At 37.9% G+C, this 21,567-nt stretch overlaps 1 protein-coding gene across 10 annotated transcripts in view; it reads right to left on the bottom strand.

Moving 5' to 3' along the window:
* GALNT13 (polypeptide N-acetylgalactosaminyltransferase 13) overlaps window positions 1-21,567 on the bottom strand; it is a 369,936-nt gene that overhangs the window by 108,373 nt on the left and 239,996 nt on the right. For 9 of the 10 annotated variants that reach the window (XM_039494889.1, XM_039494888.1, XM_039494892.1 and 6 more), the window contains one exon: window positions 7,255-7,435. In XM_039494889.1, coding sequence (XP_039350823.1) covers window positions 7,255-7,435 — 181 coding nt within the window. Of the gene's footprint in view, window positions 1-5,783; window positions 5,910-7,254; window positions 7,436-21,567 lie in introns of all 10 variants that reach the window. The other variant, XM_039494895.1, reaches the window with a different exon arrangement.

Here is a 21,567-nt window from a genome sequence, read left to right on the forward strand (position 1 = left end):
CATCAAGCTAAGAGACAGTACACTGAACAGCATTATGCAGTGACGACAGACTCTTATTTATATCTATGTTTTGGCATCAAAGTACAAGTCATTTGGCTTGCAAAAGCAGTTATTTCAATAGAATTAGTGAGTGATTATCACTTCTGAAAATCTGGTGATGTATATTTAGGTGACTACGTATGGATTTGGGTGGTGAAAATAACTTCTCACCCTACATGCTGTATCCTGCAGGATTGTAAGCGTAGTCACAAAAGAATCCAAACGTGACACCAGAAGAATCTCTTTTGCAAAAAAGAGAAAAATCCATTTTTCTTCTTCTCCAAGATAGAAGTTCCTGTGAGAAAGCTCTAAAATGTTCATTCATTTAAGCTCTTAAAGGACAGGTACGCCACTACAAGAGCATCACTCAAAGGCTGTGTGTGTCAAAACTTTCAAATAAGCCATTTTCTATTTAGCTAAACAATGGAATTGTTAAACAATTCACAACAGTGGAGGTTCATTAACATTCCCCCATCCTGCCTAAGGCAGGATATCGTCTATCTACCCAATATATCAAGAAAAGATCCACACACTAAATAATACATCACCTCAGGACCTGGCATTAAGATATCCTCATGAATAATTCTGTTGCATAATGAGGTAAGGTGTCAAATTCCATATTCCAATATCTCCTACTGTACTAATCACATCAACATTCAAAATCAAACCTTATATCCCAGGCACCTAACTCCACAGAGGTTTCACAAGACTGGAAAAAAATCTATAGAGGTAAATTAAGAAATACAGTGCATGAGGCACTTTTCAAACACATGCTGTGAGAGAACGAATTAGGCACTTTTAAAATACATGTTGTGAAATAAAGTTCTTTTGTGGAGATAGATTCTAAATCTAATTAGCATCCCAATTGTATGAAGCTTCATGCTTTGGGGCCTCATGAGTATTTGAGACAATTCACCAGTGAAAAATATCTGTTTGCCTCTTGCTCACCTTTTTAAATACTTATTTCTGGCAGCACATCTCAGAAAAGCTATTCATTGTATCCCTTGCTTCCTAAAGTGGGGCACTTGGCTATTAAAACTTACCAGAATGAAACACTGAAGCAAATGCAAGGTTACACAGTCATTTGACATTACCAACATCCACATTTTTAATACATTTACTTTCTAAAGGGCTGCATCCATTTTAAAAAAATATAATATTTCATCTTCTCATATAAAAACATCTAAGGCAAATAATATTCTTGTTTTTTGTTTGTGTGATACTAAACTATCAAACTACCACCTTCGGAGTATTAGTCCCATTTTCCATTGTATTTGTAGATAAAAGGCTGGGTCAATAAGGTGCAGACTGAGAAAGCACCACATAGGATTGGTCCAAAGTGTCTACACTATTAAGACCGGCCAGAAAATATTCACTTTAGTCAGTAAGGCTTAATTGTTCTACTAACTATCTTTGATTCCACATTAACATATTATTTTGGCAGTCTGACAATTGGCCACATGACTAACAGAGCTCTCAGAGTGGGAAGAGTTTGGAAATAGGGCACATACAGGTTTGGGGAGCAAACAGAGAACAAGCTGAATTTGTGTAAAATGGGCAAAATTTGGATCTACTTTTCCATTCTGCTTTTTAAATTTTTTTTATACTGGTGACCTCCTTGGACTCAAAATACTACATTTCCCTATCACCCATTTCAGTGGGAGCATTGTGTAAGAAGGGATATAAGATAAAACCCAATGTAAGAGTCTACTGTAATAAAGAATGCCCTAGGTACACCTCAACCCCGATATAACGCGATCCGACACAACACGAATTCGGAAATAACGTGGTAAAGCACTGCTCCGGACGGGAAAGGGGGAGGCTGCGCACTCTGGCGGATCAAAGCAAGTTCGATATAACGCAGTTTAACCTATAACACGGTAGGATTTTTTTGCTCTCGAGGACAGCGTTATATCACGGTAAAGGTGTACTGAAATCCCCACACTAAGCAGAGAGACAAGGGAAGAGAAGTAGAAAACAAAACAGAATGGGGGACAAAGGAAATCAGCAAGGCATGAAAAAGTATGATGGAATGAAGAGATCCTACACTGGCTCTGGCAGATATGGAATTAAACCCTCTTCCCAAAATATCGAAGTGCTGCTGCACTCTGCTAGCTAGGATCAGTGAATAGGGGGTAGGAGTAAAAGAAAAACAGTGCAGGTTGGCTAGTCTTCATAACTGAAATGCTGACACACTTGTCTTTAGTAATAGGAACCACTATCACCATTGCAATGCTGCAATTTCATTCCAGGCCCTTTTTGAAAAATAGAATAATTTAACTATTCCATTGTCTATATCACTATCCCAAACACTTACATAATGATGCTTTTACCAATAACGTATCCAATTCAGAAAGTACCTTCTAAAGTATTTTAGAATAAAATGAAGGCTAATGTGATTTTCTAATGCATTTTGAGTGTATTATTTCACCGAAATGCATTAAACAACTAACCCTAGTCAGCCTGGAGCACTTGCTGGTAAGATGTAATGCAAAAACATCTATAATGGCAGACACCTAGGATCAAGGTATTATTATTTCCTTGTTTCATACTCCCATAAAGCAAAACTGTATTTTTAATTGATATTATTACAAGCATTTATTGTAACATGTCAAGTAGCCCTTGTAATGGGATGTTTGTATTATCAAACTGTCTGGCAAAAGAGAACTTGAAATTATCCATTCTTTTAGAAAATATACCACATGATACAATAGGTGATTTTTTTAAAAAACTGTGCCTTAATTTGGTCAAATCCACGGTAAATCATGTCAAAGAGTCCTTTCCCTAGCATGGCATCTTTATTGTTCTCAATTCATTACATCCTCTTCCATTTTAGATCAGAGAAACAAACAAAGTAACAAATACAGAAAAACCATAGCTAGTCTGTTGCAAATATGCTGATGTTGATTTGTGGGGAATTGTTGCTTTTTAAAAAATATTTTGGATGATATTTTTACTGGGTGACAGGGTGACTAAGTATCTTTTAGGATGTTTAAAATGAAATTTTAAAAAATTAAGGGGTTCAGAATATTCTCTCTTTCTCAGAATACCCCTTTTTTGCACATGCATGCCTTAGCAGTCATAGGATAGTCACGTTAACTCAACCACAAATCAAGTGTCTTCAGATATTAAGAGAGTCAGCTGAGGGCATGCTCAGAGTTTGTGGAGGCCAAATTTAGAAGATAAGTAAGAGATTAAAGTCCAAGACCTCCATGGCAGCATTCTCTGAAATGCTTCCAATTCCACATGCAAAGCCAGTTAGACAGGAAGAACCACAGGGTTTCAGTGCATGGATGAGATGAAAGTGTAGGGAGGACAGATTTAGGTTTAAAATGAACTGGGGAACCTTTTGGATGGGCTCCACCTAAACCAAAACAGAACCAGATTACGACCTTTTTAATTTTACATGCCAGCAAACTAGAGGCTCGGGGAAAGCCAGCAGGTGTGGAGGAGCACATGGTTTGGACAGAGACATCCCATGGGAAGGATCCATTAACCAGGATTCTCTGTATCTTAGTAAAGAGGAGAAGATAGAAGTCGATAAAATACAGGTAGAAACTGAAGAGAAAGAGTCAAATGAAAAAGAGACACCATTCAATTATGTTACATGATAGCAGACAACTAAAAAGTGACAAATTTTAGAAGTGCTCCAAGTAGGCAAAGAAGGGGTGGGAAATGTAAACCCTGACGGTATTCTCCTTCTCAGCAAAATGTGTGAAGAATGACCTGCTCATCACAAATACTATCTTTAGGCAGATTATTAAATTTAAGACCACCTGGAAACATCCTCGGTCCAAACTGGCACCTTCCTGACTATGTTATAGTCAGAGCCCGAGACTATACGAATGTCCGTATAACACGAGGTCTGAGAGGTACCGATCACTGTTAGACAGACCATTGATTAGTAAGATCAGTCATGTACCTGCAGCTCGCTCCACCACACCGCAACCACCCAAAGACTAAGCGAAAGTGGTATAATATCAAAGCACTTCAAGACCAAGCCAGCTGCGAGATGTTCCAGCAACATCTGTCAGAAACTCTCTAACCTGCCTGACAACATCATTGACATTCAAGAGCACTGGGATCAACTTAAAAACACCATTCACAGTGCATGTGCTGAAACCATAAGATATTCCACTCATTGGCACCAAGACTGGTTTGATGAAAACAACGAGGAAATCCTAGCATTAATTCAACAGAAAAGAAATGCATTTTGTAACTGGAAAACTGATTCCTCTAACAAATGAAAACAGGAGGCCTATCACCTGCTTAAAGCCAAAGTCCAAAGGAGGCTACGTGACATCAAAAATAAGTGGTGGCAAGGAGGAATTGTGTAGTGTCACCATTCCAATATAGAAGTTTCACTCTATCAACTAATTACCTCTGAATAAATCTCTAAGAAAAAGGATAAATGGACACAAATCAGACATTAGGAATGGCAATATACAAAAACCTGTAGGAGAACACTTCAACCTCCCTGGCCACACAATAGCAGATTTTAAGGTGGCCATCCTACAGCAAAAAAAACTTTAGGACCAGACTTCAAAGAGAAACTGCTGAGCTCCAGTTCATCTGCAAATTTAACACCATCAGCTCAGGACTAAACAAAGACTGTGAATGGCTTGCCAATTACAGAACCAGTTTCTCCTCCCTTGGTTTTCACACCTCAGCTGCTGGAACAGGGCCTCATCCTCCCTGATTGATCTAACCTCGTTATCTCTTGCTTGCTTCTTGCTTGCTTATATATACACACCTGCCCCTGGAAATTTCCACTGCTTGCATCCGAAGAAGTGGGTATTCACCCACGAAAGCTCATGCTGCAAAACGTCTGTTAGTCTATAAGGTGCCACAGGATTCTTTGTTGCATTTATTTTTTCTGATCACAGCCATAATTTAAAGGGAAAAAAAAGTTTTCCATCTGAAATGTTAGCAATTCTGTAAAGACTGGTTCCTTTTTGAACCACTTTACATAGATTTAAGCTGAGACAGCCTATATGCTGAAAACCGCCACAAGCTTTAAGAGGCTACAGGGTTGTTCTATGTTTTGTAAAAGCTATGGTAATTTAATATTTGCATAAAAGAAACTGAAGATGGAATAAAAGGGAAAAACAAAAATATGAAATACATTTTAAAATCACAGGGGGAAAGAAATGTAAGGGACTTCACAGGTACATGTTTTATGCACACCAAAGCAAGGGTTTTAATCTGTCTAGAGACAACTCATCTCAATAAAGGACACATTATATTGACCAATTATACATTCAGTATGTCTGATACTCCATAATAAAGGGGCTGCATGATAGGAAGAAGAAATTTCCTAGGGTAATTTCATTATGGAACTCAGCAGGGGAGCAGATAAGGGGGTCTATCAGGCCAAAGTTTCCTCCTTTAAATAAATAAATAAATTAAAAAGCACTATGATGGAAGAGGGCATGATTGCACATGCACTTGCACAAACAGAGTACAGAAAAGCCCTGAAATAAGGGTGGCCGAGGATGGGGGCCTCCAGCATCGTTACTGGTACCAGGATCAGCAGCACTAGAAATGGTCTTACATTATTATTTTTTTTGTCAAAAATGCTGATTCATCAGAACCTAAGCTTTTCACTGGAACATACCAGTTTTGACAAAACTTTTGTCAGGAAAGGTTTCTCAGGTCCAGGATGAAATTTCTGAGAAAGAGACAGAGAAAGAGACAGAGACCCATCCCAGAAGAGCCAATAGCCTAGAAGTCAGGGCACTCACCTGGTATATTGGAGAACAGCATCCCAGGTGAGTGTCCTGATGACCTGGCTATTGTGGACTGGGTCTCTCTCTCTCTCTCTCTCTCTCTCGTTTTCACAAAACACTTTGAAAAGTTGCTGTTTCTCCCTGATGTGGAATGGGAACATTTCTGAAATCTTGAAAAGTGATGTGGGACAGGAGAGCCATATCCTGCTCTGCTCAAAAAAGCACTTCCCCTCCAACCCAAAGCTTTTTGGGCGGAGAAGGGGAAGGACAAGGCAGAGGCTCGATGTTCTCCCACCACATACAGTGCACTTGGCAGCTTAGCTACACCAGTGTATCAGGGAGAATATGCTCTGCCAGACATAGACTTGTCACAATGCACTCCTTCCCCAGGGCAGTGGGGAGACCAGGAAGGAGACTGTGTAACAATCTCCCTTTGGGCTTCTCAACAATGCTGTGCTCCTTGCTTGAGGCTTGATTTTAACATCACAGTCTAGCCCTTAATAAATGCAATAACACTGAACAAGATACTACACCTTCCAGGTGCTATAAATACCAACTCTTCAGCTGGTGTCTCAAATGAATTTTTTGACACGCTTTAGTACTTATGTCCTTACATTCTTCTTTTTGCTATTTTATATATTTTTTGAATCAATAATTAAATTACTCTTACTGAAAAATTTTGCATAATGTTTTGTTCATAAGAGAAAAAATACTGCACATTTACTGTCTGTATACTCTATGATTCTGGTCAGTTGATTGTAAATGTACATACAAACATCTCTGCAATAATTTTTACGTGTTACTGAAATACAAAAATCATAAATACAAGAACAAGTTTAAAATACAATATTTTACATATATTACTCATATCTGTTGTATAGGCATTTCAATTTCTGTATGAAAAGTGGTATCAAGATATACATTATCTAAGAATCATTCCTTCATTACATGATTTTCTTGAAGTTCTTACACTGGACTAAGTGAAAACATGAGTCTTTTCCTTGACATGCATAGAAGAGAGAAATATTAATGGGAGCTATTCATGTACATCAAATGGAGGAATTAGACATATATTTTGGCTCCCTGATTGTCAGGCCACTGAGTACTGCTATAGTCCAGTGAGCAATGCAGAGCAGTTCTGGAGCTGCTCCTAACTTGCACCCGCTGCAACTACTTTTAAGGGATCACCAGAATGCAAGACTGATCTAACCACATCCCCTTTTTCTTAGAGTTAATAGAGCCAAAGAACTTTCCCATTGGTTTGAAAATAACAGGACAGAAATCTCAAACAAGACTTCTTAAGACCTTTAATTTTTTCTAGTCTTAAATAGGCAATATTTAAAAAAAAAAAGAATATAGAAGGATTTGACTTTTGAGAAGGAGATGCTGAAAGAATCCCACACCTCTCACTCACATACATATATACGCATATTCATTTTTCAGATAGATATACATGTTATAAAATGATCACAAAATGATTTCTTACCTGGGGATATTATATAGAAGAAGTCTTTAAACTCATCCATCCAGACCTCTGCTAGTCTCCTGTTGTTCTTGTTGATTACATGACCAGTGCCACCAGGAAAAGTATAAGGGGTTGCCTTACGGAACACGTGTCCAACATGAGAGCATGTTACAATCTCCAGGGAGCCTCCACACTGCCAAATCTGAAATTAGGCAAAATATTTAAAAACTGTATAAAAAGTATCCTGCAAAAATTCTGTTGCAAGAAGCAGCCAGCTCTAAGAAAATGTTTGACAGATGACTCCTTACTTTATAAACTTCTGTGATCAAAAACAGATTTACACATCAATTTTTAATGTAATTATATAGCATGGGTCAAATTTCACTAATGATAAAGCAGGTGCAAGACCATACACTTCAGTCATCTTGTGCAAGCTTACCTGACTGGTAGACTTAGCCCTACCACTTTAGACACACACATTTTTTTCTAGCACCCTACACTCTAAACGGTGTAATTATGCTATGCACATTCAATTCAGGATATCAGTTGTTCTTTTCTTTTTAATGATTTTGAGTTTCCAAGAATTTCATTCTGCAATTCATAACATTTTATAACAATAGAAAAGAGCTTTGGTAATTTTTGCTGGCATTGTGTTTTTTGGCTATTTAGAAGATGGTACAATGGTCCTTGATTGTAATATTATAGGTATAGATATGCATACAACCAGTCAACATGGTCATCATCCTGCTACATACATGAAGCACTAGGCCAAAATGTATGCTCTTTGGCTCCAAAACCAGTCCTCTATCTGTGGTGAGATAGGCAGCTCTGCTATCTTAGACTATTAAGAAGAAACCTATACACACAAAATAAAATCTGATAATCTCCATGCAGTGGAAAGTACTGGTTTACTTACAGTCCTGGAGCCAAATTCCACATTCAGTTACATCAATGTAATTCCCCTTATTTCAGTGGGATTGCACTGGTATAACTGAAGGCAAATTTTGGCCCTAGGCTTTTAATATTCCATCTGACCTGCAGACTTAATTACACTGAACAACAGTGAGTTCTCATAAAACAAGATCCACCTGCAGGACCAATGAAATTTTAAGGTTCCAGGACTATACATTATAAAAATCAGAAGTTTTTAACCTCTCTTTCTGGGGACTCATAATTCACTCCTACATTTCAGCATCCAATAGCCCTGTAATTTGGCAAAAAAATTCCACTTGGGTCACAGACCTTGCCCACCAATTTTGAAGCTGTTATTCCTGTGTGGATTTCACAGAAGCATGGACTACGAGGAATGAAGGACAAGTATGTATCACATTTACAACAGAAACTAATTTGCAACCTTAAGTATGTAGTGCTACTGCTGCTGCATAATCTAGATTGATGATTCTAGAAATTAAGCAAATTTTGTAGCGTCACCATTCCAATATAGAAGTTTCACTCTATCAACTAATTACCTCTGAATAAATCTGTAATGTGGTTACTACAATTATACTTTTCGGTTTTTCACCTCACAATGTACTTAAACATATTCCTCAGAACTACTCCCTTCTCTATATTACCAATATTATGCAGTTTCTTTGGGGCTCATACTTAATTGACATTCATTCCCCCTTTTGCTGTAAGCAAAGAGTAGCAGCCGCCATCCAACCCATCCACCTTCTTTCTATGTCCCCACATGCACTACTTTGGCTTTCCTTCTCACCTAACAGCATAATTTATGAAGTCAATTTACAGCACTTCCTGATAATAAAAAAAAATACAAAAACTTTCTGGCATTTTTGACAAAAGAACTGTTACATTTTTGTAATAAGGACTCCTTTAAATAGACATAACATTTAAGAATAAACTGTACGAATAGAAATGTTGCTGCCATAGTAACAGTGTAGCTCTTATTTAATACGGCTAAACCCTTTTCTATAATTTCATTAGTATGCTAAATGTATTCTGGTGGGATTAGCAATGACAACAACAAAACATTCTTGCGTTTAACATCTTGTGTTTTATATTCAGTGACAATTAGTCAGTAAAGATGAAACTTCAAGTTGACATACTACAGAACAGTTGCTAACATTTTTTAAAAAGGGAATGCATGAGAAAATGTAAATATACATTACTGTATATATTTACAAACCACCACCAAAACAATATATTTCATGTACTTCAACATTATGCCTCTCATTAAGCATCAACACTAAGATACTTCTCTAGCATCAGATTTTCCATTCCTCCCCCCACTGATTATACTGTCCACCAGGAAATTCCCAAAATATTTGTTTTAAATTTATATTCCTAAATTTTCATTGCTCCTGATACAACCTCCTCTCCAGTAAACTTATCACAGGACTATAGAGGTGTCTAGATTCCATTGTGAAGAACAGCATTTTAACCTTTCAGTCTCTTTTTTTGTAAACTGCTTTTAAGCATTCATGGGGAAATTGACTACTATTAAAAATGTAGTACCATATTTAAACTATATGGAATTTGTGTAGACATGACCAAAATTGGGATGACAAGCAACCTGTTAACATTTTGTTGTGATCACTGGCTAATCTTATAACTGCACATGAACACACCTTTGGGTTGGAAACAAGTAGGGTACAGTATTCATGTGCAATTATATGTCTAGCAAGTGAACTCTGCTTCACACTGCAGTAGTTTCATTTCTTTCAGTTATATTTTGCTGAGTGGCTACAACCCCTTTTGTTTAACGTACTGTCTAGCAGGCTTTAATTCAATTTTTGTCTGGGAGTGCTGGAATTTGTGCTTTACAGCCTCCTTCGAGTGAGGTCATGTACAAATGTAATGGCAGGGAGTCTATTCTTAAGTTTTTTGTTGTTATCAATCCTATTAATGCCCTGTCTCCATTACTGTAGTATCTAAGTGCGACACAATCTTTTTAAGTATATTTATCCGCCCAACAGCCTTGTGAGGTAGGGAGGTACTACTATCCCAGTACCTTTTATACCGAGAACTATTAACAGTGAGAATTGACTGGATTGAGAAATTAATACGTAAACCCATTTATGCATGTCTGAATACTGGTGACATCATAGCAGAATTTTCAGAAACCTTCATGATCCATCACTAATTTTGAACACTCAGCAGCGACCTTTCACTGATCTGCCTTGCACACACCATCCACCCAGCCACTTACTGCTCATCCCCTACTATGAAGGCCCTTCACCATTTCTTCCATAACAACTTCCTCAAGGTTATTTCCATTTCTATGCCTAATATGACCAAAGTTCATAAGTTTGTATCTGTTGATTATCGACATCAGGGTTTGCTTCTCTCCAATAATATTTCTAATATAGGCATTCATTCTTTTTTTCCCATCCAAGATATATGCAAGAGTCTTCACCAGCACGTTTCAAAAGCTTCAGTTTTCTTCTTGTCAGCAGCATTAACTTCCCACTATACACATCCATAAATTGCTATGGAAAAAGTTAGCCTTTTCATCAGTCACGCCTTTGTACATTTTGAGATATCACAGTTTTTCCACACTTTCTTAAGGGAGGTCAGCCCAAATGGTCTGATTTCTTTGGAACTGCCGCCTTGGTTGTATAAATATGATCCCAGATAATTAAATTCACACGTCTACAGCTTGTCCATTAATTGTAATGTCTGCTTGCATCCTGCTTTTGTTAGTCATGTTTTATAATGGCAAGATGCTATAAACAGAACAGTTTGAGGCTAGGAGGGGAATCAAGTCCAAAATCAAGAGTCCTCAACTGAGACATCCCTGCTACTGGTGTCAGACAGCTTTATCCAAAGAACATCTAAGCCAAACTCACCTGCGTGCTAGGGTAAGAAGTGACCTTTCAGATGTTTAAAGATAATCACAAACACCATGAACTATACTGGGAAGCAAATAAAAATCCAACACAAAACTTTGTCTATTGTTGTATTCTCATTGCTGCCTCACCTCCTCTTGAGAGGCAGGCAGCTGGATTCCACACTGTCTGAAGTCTCTTGTGGTCTACAATATAGCCCTATAGTGTTTCATCCTGAAGGTGACAAAGGTGTGAACAGTGACAGTGCCGATATTAGGAATGACTGCAGTTGCAGATGATAAAAGACATTTTGGGGCAGGGCTGCTAAATGAGAACAGCATGGAACCAAAGCATCCCAGAATGCAAACCAATTTGATAAAAGATGTGCACACCTAGCTGATAAATGACGGAGATCCTGACTCATACCACTACTTCGTGTTTTCTCCTTCCACAAAGCATCATTTCTGTCTTGTCTATACCAACTCAAAGCAAGTTCACTTACATTCAGGTCCCAGTGTTTGGTTGCTGGTGTGTATATTGCAATGTGTGGATACTCAGATGTGAAATATCTCCTACACCCACTTGTCCTTTATAGCATAAATTACTTTGATCTATTTAAAGCAAGTCACGTGATTTGTTCCATTTTTACACCACCCTTATAGTTGCTTAGAACAGCAGTGATACTATTGGTCTTTGTGTTGACTACTGCACTGCAGGTAGAATATCCAGGTCTGACAGTATAATCATATTTTAGGCTGCTATAGAATTCTCCAACAGTTACCATGGATACTTAAACTTGACAATTTAATAAAAATTCAGTGCATATTTGATGTCTGCTAGATCACACTGGGGCAAGCAAGGCACAGTCGGCTTCTTACTGCCAAATACCCATCTGTTGATACAGCTGCTTTACCAATTAACCATTCTAATTCCCAACCTTTTAGAACAGAAACATTTGATTGCCTACAATGGAGTTTATGAGAAACAACTCTTCTGAATTGTTGGTGAGAGCCTCATTCTTGAAGTCACAACTCTACTGCATGCTTAATTTCTCTTTTCATGGTGAAAAATGCATTTTTATAGCACAACCCATAACTTTACGAGTTTATAATTAATTCTATTTTTTATGTTTTAGGTTAAGATTTCAAGAGATCTGGATAGTGAAAACATATTTTACATGCATCAGTAATCTGTTTCACAGGATTTTAGAAAGGGAAACTAATACTTCTTTTTTACTTGAACATGTTTACAAGTATTGATGGTTCAATTAGATCATTCATCAATCACAGTTTACACGCAGGCATTGAAATCACAGTACAAAAAGACTTGTTTTCCATCACGTGAAAATGACTATAATCAACACACGAAACAGCTGCCTTGATAAGGAAATATGTAGAAAATTTATTTGAAAATAGCCATTAATAATAATTAAAATATGCTGTAATAATGAAATTAGCTATTTCAATGCCCTTTTGATACTTGTAGCTAACTTTTCACAAAAATGAATCTAAGGATACAGTATAGATAGCGGTGCATAAATTTACATTCAGAACAAATGGAGCTTAGGTGCACAAACCTTACTGCATGCCCAAAGGAAAGAGCATAAATAAGTGGGAGTCCTGAGTTTATGGACGTATATTTAAGCATGTAAGTACATGTTCAGTGCATTCTGGGTACAAACTGTGCTCCTAAAATTAGTCAGCAGAATTGAACACTTATGGAATACTGAAAAACCCTTTGGGCTAGTTTTTCAGAATGACTGTTTGGCAGGTGCTTAGAGACTCAAAATTACACAAACACTTAAAATAATTTTCAGTGTCACCATCTACTTTAGTTTTACTTCTGAAAATAAGTAAGCATGCATGCAACTTTTCCAGCCTCACTATGAGTTACACTGGCTCACATTATTTTGTCCATAATTATATAGTGCAGCTTAGGTCTTTTAGACAGCTAAATCAGTGACTGTGCCTAAAATAGTATACTTAAATATTTAAATCACCTGAGCAATCACTGCAATTTTGCAAGTGCAAAAATAAAGGCTGAGATAAAGTCAGGCTAAGGACCTGGAATTATTAATCCTTTCTGCACATTGGGAAAAGGATAATACCCATATTATTCAAGAGTTATATCAGGAAAGCAAAATCCAGTAAAGTGGTGCAAGCTAAGAAACAACATATAAAAAAGCCTGAACATGGCACAGCTGTCAGACATGTCCTTGGGCATCTGAACAGTGGCCATGTGTTTTTCAGTGATTACCATAGTTAGGCATATAGTAAATGTGGTGGGTTTTGGTTATGCTGACCCCCTCACTGTTTTTTCTGGAAGAGGCTGTATTCTGCAGTGCTGTGTGGCTGTTACATAGTGATGTTGATGACTGCTATAATGTGAGTGTTTCTTAAGGCGGAGAAGTACTACCTAAGTAACACAGCGGAATTAAACACACTTTCCCCTCATTGATTTATTTGGATTTCTACAATAATAAAGAAGGTGTCTATACAAAGCTCTAGGCGCACACAATACTAGGTACAAAAACAAGATTAAACAATATCTTATTCTCAACACAGTATGAGTTTAGCTTTCTTTGACCTTGACATGCTCCATTTTTCTAAAGGACAACCCCTTTTCCAGCTTAAACCCCTATTTAATGCTCCACTCACCTCAGAAAAGCCCACCTGCTATTTAAGACTCCTTTTCCACTATGAGGGGACTCTGGGCATTCCCTTATGGAAAATAACCCCTACAGAACTGAATAAAAACTGAAAAATATTTGAAACATCCTGTAGAATGAGGGAAACAAATTCTTGCTATAAAATTCTTTAGAATGGATTTTAAAAAAAACCTAAAGAAAGAATGTAATGCAGAATAAGATCCTAACAGGCTTTAGAGTAATTTCTATAAAAAATTATTAAGTGTCTAAAAAAACACTGGTGGTTTCATCCTTACTAAATTGTTTAGAACTTTTTCAGAAAGGTCTCAATTATGCACTTTGCCAGTTACACTATTTAGGTACTTAATTACACCCACCTGACTGGTTAAAACACCTTTTACACCACTGGATGATTTACTCCTGAATGGCTAATGTTCCACTTTATTTTTACATGGTGCAGTGAGCAAAGTGAAAAATTAGCAGATCCCAAGCCTTCACTGTATGCAATCCTCTTGTAACGATAGCATGTTGTTTTACAGCCCAAGGCATTTAGTGAAAGATGAATGCGACAACTCATGATATGTGTACTGCTTCTTTAAATCAGTATCAGGAAGCTATACAGGAGACAGGTGGGTAAAGCTACAGGCATAAAATGTACACTATAGCAGAGAGACAGAAAGGACAGATTTAGGGATATTTTCTTTTATTAGACTAAAGATCTTTATTCATTGTTAAAAGGAGATACTGTGTCATATTTTGCCAAATTGTCATTGTTATATGACTTGCTACAAATAAAATCATTAAAAAAAGCAAAGATCAGTAGCACTGCTAAAAGATTATATTGATTTATTTGAAGATACAAAAATCATATTTAGTAACTTGTATTACCATTATCTTGTGGAATATTTTATGTGGAGTTGTGTGACTGTTTTCCCAATAGAAAAGATACCCATTTCATTAAGTATCATTAATCTGTATTATCTGAGCCAAGCCTTGTATTGTTACTGCAAGTAATAAGGGAACTAGGATGGCTCCAATCTGTATATCTGTGGAAATGAAAACTTTGTGGAACCATTCCATTTGCATACACATTCCACAGCTCAAGGATCGCTGTACAGTGCAAATACTCCAGCTGGGTGATTCAATATACTACTGTCTGAAACAAGCAGTCTGGTGTTGCTCTAGTCAAAATAAGCTACAGCCAACTTCATGTGGAACAGTTTATGAGCCTGTCTACTGATTACACTCCTAAGCCTTTTCTGAAGTGAATGAAAACACTAATGCCAGTTCCTCATCCATCAGGATAAAGCAGGTTATTGAATACTGATGCGCCTCCTTGAGGCCAGCTGGATAGCAGAGAAATCAGCTTAAAAATTAACTGCAATATCTAGTCTAGATTTACAGTGGACAGTATTGAGTGAGAAAGGAACCATATAATCCAATTAATCCATTTAATATTTGTGCTCATAGATGATACCATCTTCTCTAGGAAGTGGGTGTGCAGGCAATGGGACTCCAGAAAGCAGTTGTAGACATCAGCTCAAAAGGGCAACTGTAGTTTGTGAAACTTTATAACAATTAGAGAAACTTACAGGCGATATTTAGGGATCCTGATCCTTTTGTGTTTGCATTCCTAGGATGGTGCCTTCTTAGTCAGAAGTGATACCAAGAATACACAGTTTGTTCTAGTGATTTGAGAAGTGAAGGATCATCAAGATACCCTTTTCCTCTCAACTCGAACGTCAGATAAAAAAGAGAGGTATTAAAAAATTTCAGAGATTTCAACAATGCCAATTGTGGCTCCTACTCAAAATACTTTTCTTAACAAAATGGTAAGTTTTCAGAATGGAGAAAGGTAAATAGTGGTATCCCCCAGGGATCTGTACTGGGCCCAGTCCTATTTAACATATTCATAAACGATCTGGAAAAAGGGGTAATCAATGAGGTGGCAAAATGTGCAGATGATACAAAACTACTCAAGATAGTAGGCAGACTGCAAAGAGCTACAAAAGGATCTCACAAAACTGGGTGACTGGGCAACAAAATGGCAGATGAAATTTAATGTTGATAAATGCAAAGTAATGCACATTGGAAAACATAATCCTAACTATACATATACAATGACGGGGTCTAAATTAGCTGTTACCACTCAAAAAAGAGATCTTGGAGTCATTGTGGATTATTCTCTAAAATCATCCACTCAAAGTGCAGTGGCAGTCAAAAAAGCAAACAGAATGTTGGGAAACATCAAGAATAGATAATAAGACAGAAAATATCATATTGCCTCTATATAAATCCATGGTATGCCCACACTTGAATACTGTGTGCAGATGTAGTCACTTCATCTCAAAAAAGATTTATTGGAATTCGAAAAGACTCAGAAAAGGGCAACAAAAATGATTAGGGATATAGAACAGCTTCCATCTGAGGAGAGATTAATAAGACTGGGACTTCTCAGTTTGGAAAAGAGGTGACTAACAGGGAATATGATAGAGGTCTATGAAATCATGACTAGTGTGGAGAAAGTAAATAAGGACGTGTTATTTACTCCTTCTCATAATATAAGAACAAGTGGCCACCAAATGAAATTAATAGGTAGCAGGTTTCAAACAAACACAAGAAAGTATTTTTTCACACAATGCACTGTCAACCTCTGGAATTCCTTGCCAGAAGGTGTTGTGAAGGCCAATACTATAAAGGTGTTCAAACGGGAGCTAGATAGTTTCATGGAACATAGGTCCATCAATGGCTATTAGCCAGGATGGGCAAGAATGGTGTCCCTAGCCTCTGTTTGCCAGAAGCTGGGATTGGGTGACAGGGCATGGATCACTTGATGATAACCTCTCTGTTCATTCCCTTTGGGACACCTGTCATTGGCCACTGTCAGAAGACAGGATACTGGGCTTGACAGACCTTTGGTCTGACCCAGTATGGCCATTCTTATGTTCAGTTTTGAAGTTTTCTGACTATAATACAGGTTCCTGCAGCATACTTCCTGCTTTACTGTCATATTCGTCATGCTTCTGGTTGGTAAACACACATATCTGACTTTTTTTTTGGACAGATCAATCATTAGTCTATCTTTGATTTCCTGCAGCTTTTGAAAAATGTTCTTATCCATCACAATTTTGTTTTTGAAGTTTTGCTAACAATTAATATATGCTGAGCTTCAACAGGAGCTACAGCCATAGTCTTTGGCAACAAAAATTCTGCTAAGGGAACATGCCCACATCCTAGCCTTCAGAATAATTCACTTTCAAGTGGTCTTGTTTCTATTTTATGCTCTATGGGATCATTATCTGACAAAGAAACATTAAGGAAACTGTTTTTCTAAGGCACCTTTGAGACTGAAATCTCTATACCAAGAATAACAATATAGTGCATGCTTGTTCTCATAGAGTGATACAACCATTACTTTAATGACGTCTCAAGTGCACAGTAAGGAGCAAACAAACAAACTAAAAATACAACCCCAAAATGTAAGTGCTCCTTTCATCTGAGAAGTGTACAATATGCATATTATGGAGTGCTGTAGCAGATCGAGCACTCACCGCCTCCTGCTGGTCAGACTGGGAATTAGCTCATCAGCCTCAGAGCGCCTCCTGCTGTCTGGTGTCTCACCTGCCTCAGGCCCTGTGTCCCTCCAGGACCCCAATGCCCCTTACCTTGGTGTTCTGCCCACCGCAGTCTCCCCACACTCTGGGTCTTCCCTCCCAGGGGAACTCCCAATCCCCTATACCCACCTTGCCTCAGTGGTTACTGCCAGTCATCATCTAAACCCCATTTTCAGGGACAGACTGCAGTCTATAACGGCCACTCATCACCAACAAGGAGGTTGGACCAGCTGCCTCTGCCTCTCCCCAGGCTACATTTCTGCAGCCCCTGTACCTGCTTGGGCCTTTAACAAGGCTTCAGCCTGGGGAGTTGCCAGGCTGGAGCTCCCCAGCTCCTCTTGCCCTTCCCCAGCCCTGCTCTGCTTCTGGTACCCTGAGCTCCCAGGCAGCTAGGCCCTTCTCCCTCCAAGGCTGGAGAGAGTCTGTGTCTGCCACTGGCCCTGCAGCTCTTTTATAGGGCCCAGCCGGCCCTGATTGGCTGCCTCCCAGCCTTATCCTATTGGTGCTCAGCCCCAGCCCTCTCCCAGGACTGGCCTTTAACCCCCTCAGGGCTGGAGTGAGGTGACCACCCGGCTACAAATGCATTATTGCATTAATAAAATTTGGCTCGCTCTCTCCAAATTGTTTTGTAACATCTTGACTCCTTCATCTATACATTGTGGCAACCTTTTGTTCATTCAGATCTAAAAAGGCAATCTGCTTGGCCATGTCAAACATGGCTGTAGGGATGCTTTTTCTAGAGGAGGGATTCCAACATAGCCATGATGTTCTAACCAATTGGTACAAGCATGAATAAGTCAAATGAATTGTTAGAATTCTCCAAGTCTATGTCAGAAAGGGAAACAATGGATGGCAGTAAGAGATTACCATAGGTAAATTATGAAGGATGTTCATTCAGGAGAAAAAGACGCACACAAAAAAGAGTATTAACTCTATTGAGGCTGTGGGAAAATAGTGAAGTAACATGAAAATCATGTCAAGCATCTATCAAATCAAGAGTACCAAAAGTGCATTTGCACTAGGACTCTGCATTTTTTGTTCATTTTGCACCAACGCAACTCGGGCCATGGTTAGAAGAGGCAATGATAAAAATGCCTGAATGTGCTATATTAGTGCTTCCACTGTTGCTAGCACCAGTGGAGCTGAACTGGGGCTGGAGAAAGAGTGAAAAATGTTGACAAGCCCTCAAAGTTGCCATCTATTTCCAAAATGTATTATATGCTGCATGAAATTATAAAGATGAAGCACAACAGAATAATATGCACGGTGACAATATTATCTTGAGTGTAAAAATCTTCTACACAAAAGGGAATGGAAGTGCTTTATGAAAGAACAGACAGATAGATTCCCAGTTCTGTAACTGATAGGTAACAGCTGGTAGGTGTCAATGGGCACCTATCATTGTCATCAATAAATTTTGCAGTTGAAGAATTAACAGGCGTGAGTCAGCACAAGGTTAACTAGTTTCTCCTAGCGTTGCAGAATGAACGGCAATACCTTCATATGTACTAGCATACACTTTTCTAAGTGTATATGAGTTAAGGTAGTCCCAAGACTTATAAATTTTATCCATTCTTAACTTCAAAAGGGAAAAAACCACATTTTCTTTTTCAAACTGTCTTGATTATTGGTAGAGCTGGTCAAAAAAAAAGTCTACGTTTCAATTTTTTGACAAAAGAGAGAGAGAGCGCGCAGAGGATAAATGTTTTGAGAAAAAAATTCACAAACATTTTCCCAAAATTTCAACCCATTTTAAGCATATGCTTACATGCTTTCCTGAATGGAGTGTTTGACTTCATTTGGACTACTCAATACTTAAATTCTTTCACTGAAGCTATGTTGATTTACCCCAGCTGAGTATCTGGCCCTCAGAGTGTAACTCTTTTTGAGCTATGCCTTTGAAAACAAAAGGGTAGCCAGAATTTTGTTTTTTTCATATCCAAAAATTTGAATATTTCTAACCTTTCATGACTTCAGAAGAGCTGAAGTGATTTTTACTATCTAACTTATAAAATGTTCACCTTTGGGAAGAGAAACCTCCTCTAAAACATCTGCCCCAAAGGTGACTGTTTTGTTATGATCTTAGATCTGACTTCTCCTTTCTTAAGCCTTTCATTTTCCTCTCTGTCTTTGTGAAGACAAATTCTCTTAAATAGATATGTAACTCTGATTTGGGGCCTGATCCTTTTGAAGCCCATTGTTCTCAGTCCCTTTTGTCAGAGAGATGGACAGACACTGTAATCTGATTTTCAAAGGTAATGAGTATCCCCAGATCCTATTCAGTTCAAATGCTCAGCATTTCTGAAAATGTCCTACTGTTAGAACACACAATGCTCACCTCTTCATAATCACCCAATTATTGTTCTTCATAAAAACATTCTATGGAGCTTGCTTCCTCTCCAATGCTGCAATAGAGGAGTATAAAAGGGATGTACAGGGCTAGTGAAGATTTATCCCTTAAATTTATTCATAAGAGTGGTTCCTCAGAATGTCCATCATAGGACAATAGTATAAAAAGGGATTGTTTGGTAGTAGGTTTTGAACTGCTTACCATTAACTTTTAGATCCTGGCTAAAACTAAGCTTTGGGACATGTATTCCAAAAATAACAACATAATCAAATAGTATGACACCAACCGGTAAAAGCCAGAAAATTCTAATTTTGGACAGACACTTCATCTTTACATGAGGTTGTGTGTCTGTTTTCAGCTTTAAGTGGGGAATTCCAATCACAATTTTTAATTTCCTACCTTCTGATAGCAAGTGTGTCATCATTAACATTATTCAAGCATACTGCTTATTATGTGTTGGTAACTATTCAAAGTCCAAAAAGAACTCAATGACAGGCACCTGTAGGTCTTGAGATACCCAGAATACAGAGTATTATATTCAGCATAAATTCCTGAAAGAATAACATGAGTCTATAATCAGAAGCTTTCAAGAGGAGAGCCTACATAGAATTCTGAACACTTCCTTGACAAAAATACATCCTGATGAAATTCTCTAGAGGGAAAGTCCACCAGAAATTTGAGGAGACATGATGTGCCAACACACATGCTAGATGACACAAAAGCTTCAGATGATGAAATATTCTTTTAAGAAAATGAACAAACATTCACCACTATCCCTGGCTAGTTGTCTTAGCAGACAGGCCAAGCATTTCACAGGTGAGGAGACTAAACTTCGCTCTCACCATAACAGGTAATCCCTCTAGAACAGGTAGAGAGAGGCACATTACTGAGCTAGCATAAGTAAAGGTTTTGTTGACTCTTACCATGCTGTGCTCATTTTGTAACTAAATACTGACTCAAGCCACCATAGCTATCAGTCTGGCATCTTCCACAAAAACAACACTTGCATAAAATAAATACTGTAAACCCTGGTACCATTAGACAAGGCTTCACCTGCTGGTACTTGTACTATGGTAGCTACATCACTAGTTTTCAAGAGAGCTTGTCAAAAAATGCAGAAAACTTCATAGAAAAAAAATTGAAACTAGAAATGTTTTCACCAGCTTTAGTTTTTAATTTGTTCCCATTGGTATTTTGTTAATCAATTCCTGCTTGATGTCTAAAAATGTGTTTTAATTAGGTCACACTTTGCCTCCTTTTAAAATTTAAGGCTCTGAATACCAAGAAATAGCATAGTATTAATGCTTTCCATTTCCATGGTAATTGCATTGCACTGAAAACATATTATTTTATTTCTATTCTTGATACCTTGCTCTCTTATTAGGTTGATGCTTATTTTTCAAACTGGTGATTTTTCTTGAAGTTTAAATGTCTTCTGAAGTAAGAAATGAAATAGCTTTCTCTAATGTGATGCCTGGAGAGTTCATCAGAAAATTCATAAGCTTATTTTGCCCAGTTTTAATGAGTGAGGAAGGATAGCTCTGTTTGTGAAGCTCCCTCTTCTCCTTACTACAAGTGCATATTCTATAACTAGCACTTGCGTTACTGCCCTTGACCATTTCAAATATTCTGGAGTGACATTTTTAATCTGAATTTGGAATTTAGTGACTAATGAAAGAGTCCCGCAATTTATATAACATGGGCCAAATGCTGAGGTCTTTACTTAGACAAATTCCTAAATGGGAGCAAACTACAAATTGAGCAAGGACCTCACAATATGACTGTATATGTCTAAAGAAAGTATTAAAGGGAAAAAATGCTATCAACAGATGCTCTGCTCTCTAGAGAATGGAATATTCTATGACCAGCCAACTCACATCACAAACCTAAACACACAGGGTGAAATCCTGGCCCTATTGAAGTCAATGGGAGTTT

The sequence above is a fragment of the Mauremys reevesii genome, linkage group 11 (assembly GCF_016161935.1).
Source record: "Mauremys reevesii isolate NIE-2019 linkage group 11, ASM1616193v1, whole genome shotgun sequence".
NCBI classification, from domain to species: Eukaryota; Metazoa; Chordata; order Testudines; family Geoemydidae; genus Mauremys; species Mauremys reevesii.